The sequence below is a fragment of the Anas platyrhynchos genome, chromosome Z, assembly GCF_047663525.1.
Source record: "Anas platyrhynchos isolate ZD024472 breed Pekin duck chromosome Z, IASCAAS_PekinDuck_T2T, whole genome shotgun sequence".
In the NCBI taxonomy this organism is placed as follows: Eukaryota; Metazoa; Chordata; class Aves; order Anseriformes; family Anatidae; genus Anas; species Anas platyrhynchos.
Window position 1 is genome coordinate 24,453,060 of NC_092621.1, and position 15,656 is coordinate 24,468,715.

A 15,656-nucleotide genomic window follows, 5' to 3' on the forward strand; every position below is an offset into this window, starting at 1 on the left:
ACAAGTCAGTACATTCCCCATATCTCCTTAGAATATATTTATTCATGTAGTCTGCTGTTTGAGTCACAAGTCTCTTCTAGAAGTCAACAATGCAAGTGTTTTCAGAAAACACGTTTGAGTAAACAGCAATATTAACAAGTGTCAATAATAAAATATGTATTCTGTCTTATAAAGATTTCCTTAACAAAAGTTTACCAAGAAAAGCACGTCATAAAAAAAACTCGTGCCCATAACTGCATTTTTATTTTGATACTGTTCTGTATTTCAGCAGGATCCAAAATGGAGAAAACAAAATAAGTTGGTTATTTTTTCCGTCGACTTCCTCTTACAGGTAGTATATAGTTTAGGTTTTTCTTTATTCGCAGTATCTGCCAAGACTGGGGAAAAAAGTAAAAGATTTAAAAAGGCAAAAATCTTTGCCATTTATATTTAAATATCACTGTAAGTAGTAAGCCTCACATATCCACAAATATCAGTTTGATTCTTCACCCCCACTCCAAGTCATAATATTTATTTATTTTAGAGAAGAAGAATCCAAAGGTACACATAATGTACTGAATTATTAAGAAAGGTATGTGCTTTCAAGAAGAGAGTAGATTTAAAGTTTGTGGAGACTGAAGTGTTCACATTATTTATTACATTGATAATCTGCCTGTAAAAATAATTATCTTAAAAGCACGCCACTGCTCCTGAGGCAGGAGGTTATACTCTAACATTACCAGAATTCGTGTCTTTAAAATAGGTTATTTACAATTTTTTCTGTATTCTTTTCTGGATTCCAGGATACTCCAACATATAAGCTTCCAGACAGCTTGGACAACTGCTCTTACTTTTTCCAGAAAACCACACAGGTTTGAAAACAATTTCTTAATTGAAAACTCTGAAAGGAGAAGTTCATTCTGATTTCTGCACAGAAATCCCACTGAGATCCCAAACTATGTCAATCATTGCTTTAGCAGACTATCAAGTATTTTATGGAAAAAAATGTGGACAGTTAGGTATTTTTTATGCTAAAATAGATAAATAGAAGGAAACCAACATTTCTGAACAGAATTACGATGTCTAACTGGTTAAAGACAGAAGCCAGTTCTGCACACCAATCACTACTTATAACTGCACTATGAATAGTCAAAAATCTCAGAACACCAGAATTTGAGCTTAGATACATGAGCATATTCCCAAATGTAATAACTATCATAGCAGAAAAGAATACAATAACTGGATGTAAAGATTTTTAGAAGCACAATATTTAACCAAGGCCTAAATCACAGTTTTTTTCACTCAAAGTTTCTCTGTCTCCTCCACTGACTGGAACAGTGTAAGCTCCAGTTTTAATTACTCATGTGCTAAAATTATGAGCGTGATTTCCCCAAAGAAAACTAACAAATCACTTCTGTTGTCAAAAAACAGCAGAAAAACAAGGCATTAAAAAAAGGGACGGTAAGAGGTATAAAACATTTTTTATTACCAGTCAAATTAGTGTAGGAAGAAATAATGAGTGAAGATGGTTATGTTTTTACAGCTATCAGCTATCACAGTATTTTCTTGTTTATGTAAAACTGAAAATTTTTAAGACAAAGGGTTTACGATTTCAAGTACTCGTTTCAATTTAAGCCTGATTCTTATTAGCATAGATATTAATAGTTTTACTACTCCTATTTAAACAAGATTTATATATATATATATATATATGTAATTTTTTATGCAATATGTGTAAATTTATATATACATACACACACTACAAAGCATAAAACCAATCATAATGCAAACATCAGAAGCAGGCCAGTTCAATGACTATCCTTTTTATAACTATTTTGAAAACTAAAGTGACAGGAAAAATGACATCAGATGCAACATTTACCTTGAAAAGTTCATCTTTGATATGATCAAACTTCTGTTTTTCATGTACAGCTCTAGCAGTGTTTGTCCCATCAAAGGGCTCTGCAAGATCAAATGCAAACATTCCATGTTAAAAAATTACAGCTATGCTGTCTTCACTGAGCTAGGAATGAAGAAAAAAGAAAAAAGAGTCAAGGTATCATTGCTTCCCAAAATGTTTCTGTACAGCCAATTCCACTTGTGTTACGTCTATATAATATTCCTCCAAAAAATGCTCACACCCTGAGCACTCTAATGGTAGGTAAACCACAATAAAGCAAAATTATTATTTCTATCTAAGCATGGTATGATTGTGTCAAATTCATGCATCAGTAATTATTTGTGACTTCTTTGCAGTCTGTGATGACATATCAGAATATGATTTTGCATATTGAAATGTTCTGAGACTTGCTGCATGTTAGGTTCATCTCAATCAACAGTTTTAGTGAAATACATAAAGAACATTAAAATATTTGCTACAGTTTGTAACCTAAGTGCTGTAAAAACACTTTCAGTGCTGTAAAAACACTTTCAGTTCTTATCTGTTCTACGGTATCTGTTCATAACTTGCAGCTTTCTCCTTCTAACAGACTACAAGTTTGTGATGTTTTCCTTTTTTTCCCCCTAATAATTAATACTTCAGAACTTTTTTTGTAATTGAAGGATTAAAGTACTCCTTGCAACTGATAACATGCTAGTAACAAGGTACCAGGTTCTAAACAATTATGTATTGCAATGCTCTAGAAAACAGATTTCACAGTCTTTTTTTTTTTTGCCTTACTAGAGAACTATGTAAATAACACATTTCACACTGGCACAATGTCTTAAAGTCCTCAAGGACCAGTGAAGCACTTGCTAGATTAGGTAATTTTTTGTTTAGTTGGTGTACTGGCCTTATATGTCTTTCATTTGCTTTTAGTTCTTGCTGTTCTAGTCTCTTAGTAACAGGCAATAAATGACATTAATCTTCCCTATACTGAGTCTGTTCCCTACATTGACTGTCACAGTAACTGGTGAGTGATCTCCCTGTCCTTATCTCAACCCATGAGCATTTTTCATCTGATTTTCTCCCCCTGTCCCATTGAGGAAGGAGAGTAAGAGAGAGACTAGAGAGCGGCTGTGTAGTACTTGGCTACCTTCCACTGTTAAACCACAACAGTTGGTTATGTATTGCTTTTATTCAGACAGGGACATAAAGTAACATAAAGCATTAAACAGACATCAGATGGGATTGTGCCATTACATAGAGTGGGACTTTAAATTTGGAACACGTTCCATGGCATTAGGATTTTATTACTGAAGGCTATTTAAACTTGCAATGAAATAAATTGTTTAAAGCAATAAATGTATTATTTCTGTAAGTTTTTTCTTCAAACTACTTATAAAGTTTTTTAGTGGATGTTTACAGGCAGATTTATTTTACTGTAGAATGCATCAGACATTTAGATTGCAGCAGAAAACTGTCAATGAAATAAAAAAGGTACCTCTTCCTCTACTACCAGCCACATAATTTGGCATACTGACCTTCTACTACAAAGAATTCCATATCCCTTAACATGTTAAGCAGTACAACATTTTTTTTTTTTGTCTTATATCTGATGTTAACTGTTTCTTTAATTCTAGAACCTTTACATATTTAATGTTGAGTCAGGAGTTTTTTTGAAGTAACAAGACCAAAGCCATACAATCTTCCAAAACTGTCAGTGGGGAAAAAAGGCGCTCTTCCTAGTCAAAAAAAAGCTGACTCACACCTTCCCTTTATTCTTCTTGCACATTTACTAGCTGTCAAAAGACAAATTCATTCCCTGGAGCACAACAAGAATACTTTTATAACCAGATACTACTTACACCGCTTTATATTTTCTAACCACCAGAAGAGTGAAGAGTCCATCATACGTTACTTTGGTTACTTTGTTCATACACTGAGTTGAGAAAAAAAAGTAATCCAACTCCAACACTGATATTAGAAGAAAGGGATCATATTTCCAAATAACAATAAATCATAAAACTTAATAATTCTTCAGGGTGTGTTTTGATCATTTTTAATACCTGAACTGAAAGATTTGTAAATACGAGGATGAATCAGATGCAGCTTATACAGGTTCTGATCCAGTTTCCCTAAGTGACTAAGACAATTAGTTGTCACAAAATTACCAAGTTTCTATTTTTTCCAAATTTGTCTTTTTCAAAAGAAGAGTTTAATATTGATATGATGTTGTTTGATGTAGACAAGATTTAAACTCACACTACAGCAGTCAACAGTAATTTAGAGATAACCAACAACAAATGTTCACCGTCATTAGCTAAAAGCAGTATTCTCTCTACACCCATGATAGTAATAGCTTGCCAGATTTTAAAAAAGATCACCGCTACTCCATTTGTTTCTCCAAAAGCAGAAAAACTGAGAATCAGTCTTAAGACAAATAAAACTTAGAACAATTTTTTTTTCTTTGAGCAACCCTAAATATTGTGCTACATAGAGAATTATGACAACTTGCTGGCACAGACTTCTATAACCTATCAATAAATATATTTAAGATATTTAAAACACACACACTATACCAATTACTAAAGTTTTAGTTCTCTAAATGGAAAATCTGACAGACTTGGAAACCAGAATATGCTGACGTGTTTAAGTAGCTTTTTGTACTCTTCTCAAAGTACACAGAAGTCTATCCAAATACTTTGTTAAACTTTTTACAGCAGCTACTAAACTGAACTATAAGGCCTGTTTTGGGCTGAAATAAGAAATGTAATTTTCTCCCTTCTGATTTATAAATAAAAATTTAGTATATGAGGATTAATCCCACTCAATAAAGTCTGGATGCACACTATAGCAGGAAGGAATCAGATATGCCAACTATAGATAATTTTACATTTTAATAGTTCAAATGCAAATGTACTTTTAGGAAAAAATTACCTGTAATCAAGAATATTCAATACAAAATCTAGGATAGCTATTTTGTGTCCTAATATTCTGTTTTCCAACCTAGCAGAAAGAAAATCTAATTATTCAACCACTTTGCAATGTCGTGAAAAGATTGAGAGCCTGAAACATACAGCCGCCCTGCAACTCAGAGGATCAGCATCATATGACAGCAGCAGGCACAGCTGCTCAGCATTCCCACCTCCCACATTCAGAATAGAGCCTTGGCAATGTCTGCACTACTAGCATAGTAGTGCATTTCAGCTGTGCAGATCCTCTTAATTCTCTTATTTCTTAACTCTGAGACTGCAAAGTCAAATGTGCAGCCTTCTTCATGGGTTTCGGTTTATTTTTCCCTATGACTGATATTTGCCTTTTGGTTTTTGTCTTTTTCTTCTCCCCTCTCCCCCCCCCCGTTTTTTTTTCTTTTTTACTTCCTTTTTTTTTGCCCCCCTCCCTCCACAAAAGACAAATAAAGGACAGGAATTCCAGCATGTAGGTTCACACTGTCACCCATACAATTACAGCCAAGTTGGTGAGCTCCAGTCAAGTATAACTAACTTCACCAGTTGGTAATTATTCTCTGTATAGAGCAGCACAAATGCAGGAAATGAAGTGCACATCCTGCACTCTCTCCCCCCAGGAATTTTGAAGAATATCTGCACCTAACCCACAGGTCTTCTGCCTTACTGCCCCCATACCAATAAGATTTTCCCAGTCTCTTTAACAACTCTTTTCCATATTGTTGGGCTCCTGTCCAAGCTCCATCCCTCTTTTAACCTGAAATTTCAACCCTTGATACTGTAATCCCCAATAGTCTCCCATTTATTTACAGCCAGGACCCTGGCCACCTCCCACATTTCAAACCTTCCCTCTTCACCTTAATGTCCTAAACCAGCTACTTCTAATTCTGCTTATTCTCCATCCTAGTACCTCTTCCATGGTCTTCTGTCCAGCCAATTCACCTTCAACTCCTGCATTCTACATTCACTTCCCTTTTTTGATTATTTTCATAGTCAACTCTTCCTACTTTACGTGGTAGTTATTGGCCCTTTCCCTTTTTTTTTTTTTTCTTTTTCCCCCATTCATACTCCTCTCTAACCACAGTCCCTCTCTTAGTCTGTTATCTTCTCTTTCCCTGGTCCAAGCTTCACCACCTATGCATGTTAACTGTTTGTTTTCTCCACGAAGACTACCGATTCACAGTTGAAAGGTAAGAAGCGCACATGGAGGTTTTCCCTGTATTGTGCTACTCCCCAGTTCAGTCTAAATTTCAACAGCTGATACATAGCCTCTTTTTTTTCCCCCTTCAGTTCTGGAGGGCATCACATAGTTTCTATGGAAATTGTACATTCAAAAGACAGTCAAAAATAGTAGCCACAAGTGGATCAACATATGCACAATTTAGTTACTGCTAGGACTTGAGATGCCAGAGCATTACTAGAACAAAGAATATTCTTAGAGAGGAATCTGATTATGTGCCCACTGTGTTTTTTCAGAAGCACAATCTTGGCAAAACTGAAGACTATTTTTACAGAGCAGCAAAACATGCTACTGTTTGTAAGGCCATTCCTTGTCAAAGCCCTAATCTCTGTTCCAAAAGTAACAGGGCAATGAGTCCTCTTGAAGAAAAGGTCAGGAGAACTATTTTTAAACTCTATAGAACTTAAAGCTTCCTTCTCAAATGTTTTTGACGAGACTGCTTCCAAAACTATTGACATTGGTTAAACTTCATTTTCTACATACATACACTACATGTGTGCATTATTAAAATATAATCACTATAAAGTGACAGATTAATGTATTTAGTGATTTAGCAGTTAAAGATGATAAAGTAGCTTTATGTTTTACCTTCTATGCATATAAATTTGTTTCTCCATGCAACATCATCGGGTCTTGGAAGAGCTTTGCCCTCACGAACTGAAATCATTTGATGGCTCCAACTGGGGAAAAAGAAAACAATTTGCAGACCTTTTAACTCTTGATTCTGAATAATGTCCATTTACATTAATAAGTTGTCATACTACTACGTAAACAAGCCTGGATAGCACAGTACTTTACAATACCGAGCAATTTAATATAAAGTGCTATACAAGAGTAAGGAATGATGGGTAGGAAAGAAGAAAAACGTTTCCACATGCACTTAAGTTTTTATAAGTAAACATTTGCAAAACAGAACATCAGAGGTTTCCCATGATTAACATACGTTCATGACAGGTTTTTGTTTTTTTCCAAAGCCAGTATCAACTTGAATATGGGAATATCACCTACATTTATTTCTAAATTCAAAAGAAATTACAGCCTCAAAAATTTGTCTTTCAGGTATTTCTGTGAAGGAAAAAAAGGCCCATAAGGAATTTAAGGGCAGAGGAAGTCTGATACTGACTGACTGATACTGTACATATATTCAACAATCAAGTGACACAAAGAAAGCATGCTTACAAATGAGCGTTCCCAGTAGAACAGTATTATAAGAAAGCACTAATACTTTGAATATGTGGTATTTTTGATATTCTGTAACATCAGTGCAACAACTCAAATGTGCATCCGAAGATAATCTACTGCATTCTGCACAGATTTAGAACAATGAAACCATAGGAAATGATCACACAAACAGGAACAGCACTACAGCATAGAGGGCTATCTTTATGAGTCCTGGCACAAGGATATGCCAAACACAACGGCAGCCAAAGCTACCACCTGCAGTTTTATGATCTTAACCAGTTCTACCCAGACAGTTTTCATTTGTTCTTAACTAAGCCAGACAACTGCTGTATTAGCAAAAAGCCTGGAATGCCAACAAGAGATCATCATACACCCTGACTAGATAGGGATTAGAAATAGCAGGGTAGCATGCTGATAGCTGAACTGGTGTTACATACACCTGACTGGATCTCCTGACTGTATGGATGTTTTGACATAATGCAAAGATACAGGCACTCAGCTGAGTATATCAACCAACTGCAGTAAATCTGTAAATATCAACTGCATAACAAAATACAATCTCTAAATTATCAGTTAAATTTGGAAGAACTCTATGTTCCATAGGTCGATCAGCTCTCATAACACCACTAAGTCAGTAGCAGTAAGACAGTTATAGCAGCTAAAAGTCTGTGCCTGCAGATTCTACAAGTTAACTTGGGTGCAACTCATTATTAAAGATACTTATGAAATTCGGTTGCTTGAATTTAATTCAACATTTTTAGTCCAACATCTTTACTTCCATAGAGCACATACACTACTCTTCTGTTTAGGAATATAAATAGGGCTTTGAGAATTCAAAAAGGCACAGGGCACAACCAGTGAAGTACATGTTTGTACACCTTAGATTACTTGTTACCCACTGCCGTGCATTTTTATATTTTTCTTCACTCTAGAAAATTAATATGAGTGAAGATCAGTCCTAGCATTCAATGCAAACTAAAGTGAACACCGAATCCTATCACTCTCCCTCTTCTTAATTCCTGGAGTAGACTACTTGTCTAATTTTGCAAGAACTAGAGATATTTTAAAGAATCAAATACTTTTCTGTCATGTCTTTTTAATAACCTGTCATCAAAACAAGCTTAATAAAAAATTCAGATGAATTGCTTATAAACAGAAACATGTACACACACACAGGTTACAACAACAAAATAAGCAACCAGAATTGTCAAAAAAGCTTGAACTGCAGCTCCAATACATTGGTCATGATGGGAAGAAGCAGACAGTTAACTACTATTTTAGACAATGCAGACTAGTTAAGAGAGATCCAGACAAGCAACAAGTTACACAACAAAAGCATTTGATCTATATTTAGTTTAAACAGGCAATACTTTTTCATTTCTAACACTTAATTTTCGCTCATCTTTTTATCCACAGGTTATACTTGATTCCTCAGCAAGAAATAAATGCATTTATAATACACTTGTTAGCTAGAAGCAACAACAACAAAAACACATTTCTACCTTTTAAACAGTTCCATATTTAAACTTAGGAAGGACTACTTTCTCACATTAAACTTTCATTAACCCTGCCTTGGTACCAAAATCAACTTGAATTATAAGTGAATTACCAATAGGAAATGATTTGTTTATTAATTTTAAGCATTTTGGCTTGCACACAGAAACTTCATAATTGCCAGTGTTAAGTGAATAGTCTTAAAATATGTATTTCAATCTGTAAATTAATAATAACCATTTGAACAGCAATCATTAGTTTTTTCTAGTGTCACTCCACATCATGTATGAGTGCCTCATGAAGAACACAAGAATTTGAAACAAAACCAGGAATTTCCAGGTGTAAGCCTTGTGTATGAATATGTTACAAATAGATTAAAAAGTCTGTACTTTCTGAAACAATATTATTAATCTATTTCTGCAAGTAGCTTTGGCTTATGAAATGTGTACCAACTGCAAACATATTTAATATAGTTCTATTCAAAAATATATTATTATTATCTGACTAATTCTGCCCTGGAGAGAGCAACTGTATTTTATATTTTGTCAAGACAGTGTAGCTTATCTTTGATCATGTCTACCAAATACAACTTAACAACAACTTAAACAACTACAGCATAACTTGAAATGAGAAATACAAAAGCAGCACAGTCCCAAACGACAATCTCTAGGCTCCCTAACAGCATTTTAAGGGTAACAAGGCTTCAAGGTCTCACTTTATAAAGAGGCAGCCAAGTGAAAACCTGCTGCCTTCACTCACTGCTGCAGATGTGAAATCAGACACTTTTTTAAGAGGGCCTGGTAAACATGGAGCAGTTTCTAAATACTTTCTTCTAAGACACCTCCATACATTTCTCTCCTTTGTCACATTCACTGCATGATCAGCAGAGCTTTGTTAATTTGAAATAATGAAAGATAAAACAGCTATAAGCATACTTTTTGTCAGCTGTATCATGTGAAACACTATGCAGACTTGAACTCTGTGGCAAGAGAATCTCCAACCATGCTGGTGTATTATTTAAACCTTGCTCTCTATAGACTCATATGTGCAGCAATTTCCAAATCACGTTTCTGATAACTTCTGAAGGGGAAGAAAACAACAAAACAAAACAACAAAATCTTCTAGAAACAACAAAAATCCCAGACTCAGACTGTGGAATTAGCACATGGTAACCAGCAATCTCTTCTTAAACAGCTTACAGTCTAAATAAACAGAACAGATTAATAGCATATGGGAAAAAAATCACAGCACAAGGTGATAAAAGTATTTATGTCTGTGCAGAAGCCAGTGCTCTTGTTTCTTCCTTTGCACCCTATTCCTTGGACCTATCCTGCTCTTAAGTATTACTCACTGCATGAAGTGAAACAAAATACACATTCTAACTGAAATACCTGCTGGCCTTTGCTATACTGGGGAGGGTTAAGGGGAGGAGAGAGGTTGAAAACAACATATTTGCATCTTCCCTTCACCTTTGTGACACATACATGCACATAATTGATCAGTTAAGCATTTCAGGCAGGCAACTTCATTTAATCATTTTATACAAAGTGATGATCTCCACCCATTATCTCATTGTTGATTACACGCTGTTCCTTCAGCAAATTGCATCCTGTATATCAAAACCCTGTATTGTGGTGTCCTACTCCATAGACAGGAATCTACAAAAGTCACTTTTATGAAAATTGATGTAGCAACCTTTTTAACCAAATTATAATTCCACAGTGACAGCTTACTGACACAGTACAGGTCAGTTGAATGTGACCTAACTTTATACTTTTGTAATCTGAAGAATAATTTCAAAAATTCTGTGCATAAAAAGAGCACTAGTTTTAGTGGAAAAGGAAAGAATGAAAAAGACATTGATTGCAACGATGAAAATATTCAACACATACAGGAGTAAAATACTAGCTCTTCCACTAAAGGCACCACAGATCCCTTTATTTTGTCTATTTAACTCTTACCCTCATATGCTATTGTTTCCATCAGCAACCTCAAAGCAAAGATATACTGTGGATAGCATAACTCTGTTTCATTCTCACTGGCTGGCTATCACACAGAAAATATTTAAACACTATGTTCTGCCTGCTTTTTCCCCAAGCATGGGCATTCATTTGGGTTTCTCTCCTAAAGCCAACTAGCAATTTCTTAATGAAACTATACAGAATTCTGGTATCTTCAAGGCATACGTTTTGCTCATTTCAAACAGGATGTAAAGTTATCAGGGATGTACAGATGGCTAAATCAACAGCACAATTCATTTTTATTTCCATAGCAGAAAGGGTCAAAAATAATCTAAGTTGCTGAGTGACGTGCAACATTTCACAGGATGACTTCTTAGCTATAGAATATTTTCAATACAGGATTTGTAATCGATAATTTTTACTTTTTTAAGCAAAATATCATTAGTCCATTGTTTAAATAATTTGCAGTTACTTTATGCTGGAAAAACTAGCAAGATGTTTTTCTTTATTTTTGCTTTAAATTCTCTATCTGAATGAATAATCTGCCTAGTTAAGCAAAAGACTTCAGACACTCTATCAGCGTTCCTATTTTCCTTCAGTCTTCTCATCTGTTTTATCTGTCAGTTATTACTCCTGCATTACTGTTATTCTTTCCTCTTCAAAGGTCATGAAGTGTTGATATAATGAATAGAATGAATGAAAAATTTTAATATTCTGAAACACTAAGAAGAGTTTATTACTTACTCAAATTCCATGGCATAATATTTGAAGAAGCCTAGTAGCAGATCTCCAAGGCTTGATTCATTTTTTGAGAGGTAGGGAGGAATGGTACATGGAACTTGATGAATGACATGCAGCTGCATAGCAGGATCAAATAATTCCTGACAAAATAAAATTAGAGAGTAGGTATACACACACATACTGCTTTAATTTAGGAATATATTTTTTTCGCAACACATAAGTTGCCCATTGTTTGCTTATTAGAAGTTCAAGTACAACTTACAAGCAAAGAGCTCTATTACTCTTGTGCTCCTCTGTTAAATACTTGTTACTTTGACTGAGCTCAGGTAGAATCATCTTGCACAGGAGCATCTCTGAAAGCACCCTCGCCTTCTGTTTGCTAAGTAGTTTTAACACAGGAGAATCTCTGAACTGAACTTTTGTTTACACGCTAGTAAAATAACATGAGTAGAAGCTGAGTTAGGCAGGCTGCACTGAACTGGCTGCAGCTGAACTGACATAGGACAGGGGAAATAAACACAGTAATCACCAAGTCACCAAAACTGCAGCATAGAAACAATCCAAAAGGAAGGCCTGACTAATTTTCCCCATAGCATAAACTTGCATGTCAAACCTACTAGCTCTAATGTGAGCCTGCATTCTGCCACATAATGAGTTCAAAGACTCCAGTAGCATCTTCTCTATCCAACTTACCTGAAAGAATAAAAAGAGACTTACACAAAACACTTGAATACACAGAATGCAGCATTTAAGCTGAAGTTATGCTCTACTATCAAAAAATGATGTTTACATTAAGGAACGTAATTATTGCCATCTTAAAAGTTCCTACACGAGACTAAATTAAGATGGCTTTCAATTTTTTATACTGTTGAAATATTCAGCGTATCCCTTAAGTTCTTCTGAGAGATAGGAGTGCATGGAGAACATACCTTGTATTGCTAGCTAAAGAAACAGCTTTCAAAACCTGGTAGTATGATACTACATTATATAGTGATGTCATGTATTTTAAGGAAAATGAACCCAAGATACACAAGAGCAAGTTTAACATTCACGTAGGAAGATACACCTAAAAATGCAGTGATCTGTTAAGTTATTACTGTATTTTTTCCTGCACCCTCTTTGTTATTTTGAAGAGTAATATGCATGACTCTCAAACTTTATGTACTAGAATATCACTGGAAGCACTATGCACTATTTACTTGTTCACAGCAGGCAATGTTTCATCTGAGGCGGGCAATGTTTTGTCTGGGGAAAGTATGGTTAGTGATCAAACCAATAGGACTGGAAAGTGTGAGACTCCTGTCCTCTTTGCCAATTCTAGCAGGGCCTCCTGGAACCTTCTGTGAAAAAAGGCCATTTTTACAGCTGTGAAAAAAATGAGGTAGTCTTCTCAAAAAATACGATTTTGCATATATAGTTGTTATAGTTACAGGAGCTCAAAATGCAACAGCAAACAATCCAACAGAACGCGCCAAAAATATGTATTCAGACATAAAAAGCTAACATGCAGCATACATATAAAAATCTACAGGGGGAACAGAAGATGTTCATAGGTTATAAAGCATATACAATTTTAACCCTGAAGTTAATCAAGCTTGTACTGGAGTGAAAGTCACTCCCTGCAAAAATCCACAAGAAGTTGTGGAAGAGTCACAAAAAATTATTTTAGTATCCGTAGTTTAACAGCTCACGAGGAAACGGAGATAAAGGAAAAGGAGTAATGAGAACAAGGGCTATTGGCCTCTAACAATATAAAACAGAAATACAATGAAATTACTGTAACAGACATCTACTAACACTAGTAAGTGAATGTTTGGAGGTAGCAGACATTTTTTGAAAATGAACACAAGATTTCTTTTACATTCAAATGCCTGAGAACTTCTCTACAAGAAGAATCTGTAAGTACAATGAACTTGGCATACTGAGCAGAAGAAAAGTGACATTATGGGACGTTATTTTTCAGAATAAGCTATTTTCTTTAGCATTAGCTTAGAGGATGTTGCTTTTTCTTAGCAAGATTGACATTAAGTATATTTTACTTTCATTTTTATATATGACTTAGTTTGCACTGATGTTTGCACACCATTTGAATAATGAAAAGATTATTCATGTGGTAACAGCTATACCAACAGCAAAAGTCAATATATCAAATATTACTGTCATAAAACATAAGGCTAAAGATTAGAAGTACATGTATGCCTCTGTGTGCATGCATGCATCCAGAAAAGAAGAATAAAGCTATTTCACGTAGCATTTTATCCAAGTAAATTTTTTCAGTAAAGTTTGCTCACAATTAATGGAATATTAAATTACTACACTTTGCAGCATTTCAAAGGCTGATGTTGATACAAGCATACTCAAATGAAAGAATTTTTCAGGATATTCAACATGCTTCATATTGCATAGCTTGATAATGCATACACGTATTCACGTTTCTACCTTACACACTAGAAAGGGACAGAAGTATGTATTCAAAAAAAAAAAAACACCTAAAAATCAAGATATTCAAATGAAAAATGAGCTTAATTCCAACTGTCCAACATTCTTCCTTCAAAAAAAAAAAAAATTAGTGGTAAATTTACATCAGCATAGCATATTGCCATTGTTGATAGGTGTCTATATTCAAGCACATAAAATACCCTTCCCTAGTCTTAGGAATGATCATTTAACTCAAGCTAACACTTCAAGAAAGTGCAGCTCAAAGGGGAGAAGCAAATGTTATCTATCCAAAGGCTGTCTTTCATGCATGAAATAGTTATAGTAAGCACCATCCTGTACTCTACCCCATCCCTTTGGGAGTGATCTTGCTGCTTGTCAAACTGATGCAGCAGAAACAAGTGTGTGCTCACAACCCAGAGCACCAGCGAAAACCCACCTCCTTCTTGATTTAAGCTAATATGCCAGACTGCTCTGGAGCACTGGGGACTCACACTCTGACACTCTGTTACAGCAGTGTTTACCCCTAGCAAACATGCAGGCAAAAGGACCAGAAGTAGTAACTAAGTAAACCATCAGGGGTTTTACAGATATCATCTGTGAAAATCTTAATTCAGAGGTGAGTTTTGCCTGAGCTTCAGAAGCTCTAGAATTCAGCTCCATGCCTGATATGCTCCAGCACTCCCTCTGAGTGTTGCAAAGCATCAGGTTGGTGCCAGCTGGAGACTACCCCATGGCAACAGAATGCACAGGTGGGCAGATCTGGTGTCTCTCCAGGACTTCTCACCCTTCACATCTATGATAGTGATGCTCTGAGTCACAGAATTTGCCTTTTGTTTCTTGTTCAATCTAAGTGTGTCTATTTCACATGGCACCTATAATCTACAGCAGTTTCCTTCAAAGCGCAGAAGTATTTTCAGGCTGCAGAAAGAGCTGCAAGTGTGATTTTCAAAGAAAAAACAGATTGTAAGTAGGGTGGTTTCTTTCAAAAGGACAGAAATGGTATTTCTGTGTTAGAATGGAGACACAGATTTGATCAGCTACAACCACAAGAAAAACATATGGTTTCTTAGGAAACTGGGATTTACCCATGCTTTATAATTATTACTGCAACAACAATACAAGACCAAAATCATTTTGGTGTACTTCTCATTTTAAAATTCTTCGCAGTATCAGTTTTCAAAAGTTGTAGCTTCACAACACATTTTACATACTTCGTTATATTACCAATGGAGAGAGTGGACTAAAAGTGTATTTGCAAATTTCTAGCATTGCTTTTTTAACTTAATCCACAGCTCTGATTTATTTTTACAATATCTATGTACAAAATATTGTTAATTTATTACTTATTCTACAGCATTCAGTTCATTCTCCAGAGGCAAAATAACTAACAAAAAATTATGCTGAAACAGCATAAATACAGAACATATATTCTTACAGCAGTGGTCTTGAAACACAGCAATCTCCAAGTGATTTACCACTTTTACAGATGAAATCTTGTTTTTAGTGCAAACTCGGATTTTTCAAACTTATGGTATTGTATATACTTTCGCCTTAATCACTTAAACCATTAATATTTGTAAAGTACTGTAAAGGCATTTATGCAGTTCAAACTACAAATACAAATATTTGAATTATTATTACAGAGTAAATGTTACTATTCTCGCAGTTGTTTTCTGTAAATTACATGCCACACAAACTTAATATACTACAGCACATAACATTTATGCAAATAAAATTATTAAATTTAGTTATTAAATGAAACAAACCAACAG

General features: G+C 35.0%; 1 protein-coding gene across 2 annotated transcripts in view; it reads right to left on the reverse strand.

Moving 5' to 3' along the window:
• Nucleotides 1–221: 221 nt before the first annotated feature.
• The window catches only part of TENT2 (terminal nucleotidyltransferase 2), a 38,738-nt gene continuing 23,303 nt past the window's right edge, over nt 222–15,656 (reverse strand). For both annotated transcript variants that reach the window (XM_038170637.2, XM_072031039.1), the window contains exons 13-16: nt 11,449–11,585; nt 6,656–6,747; nt 1,862–1,941; nt 222–377 (exon numbers count right to left, since the gene is read on the reverse strand). In XM_038170637.2, coding sequence (XP_038026565.1) covers nt 303–377; nt 1,862–1,941; nt 6,656–6,747; nt 11,449–11,585 — 384 coding nt within the window. In that variant the 3' untranslated portion in view covers nt 222–302. The remainder of the gene's footprint in view (nt 378–1,861; nt 1,942–6,655; nt 6,748–11,448; nt 11,586–15,656) is intronic.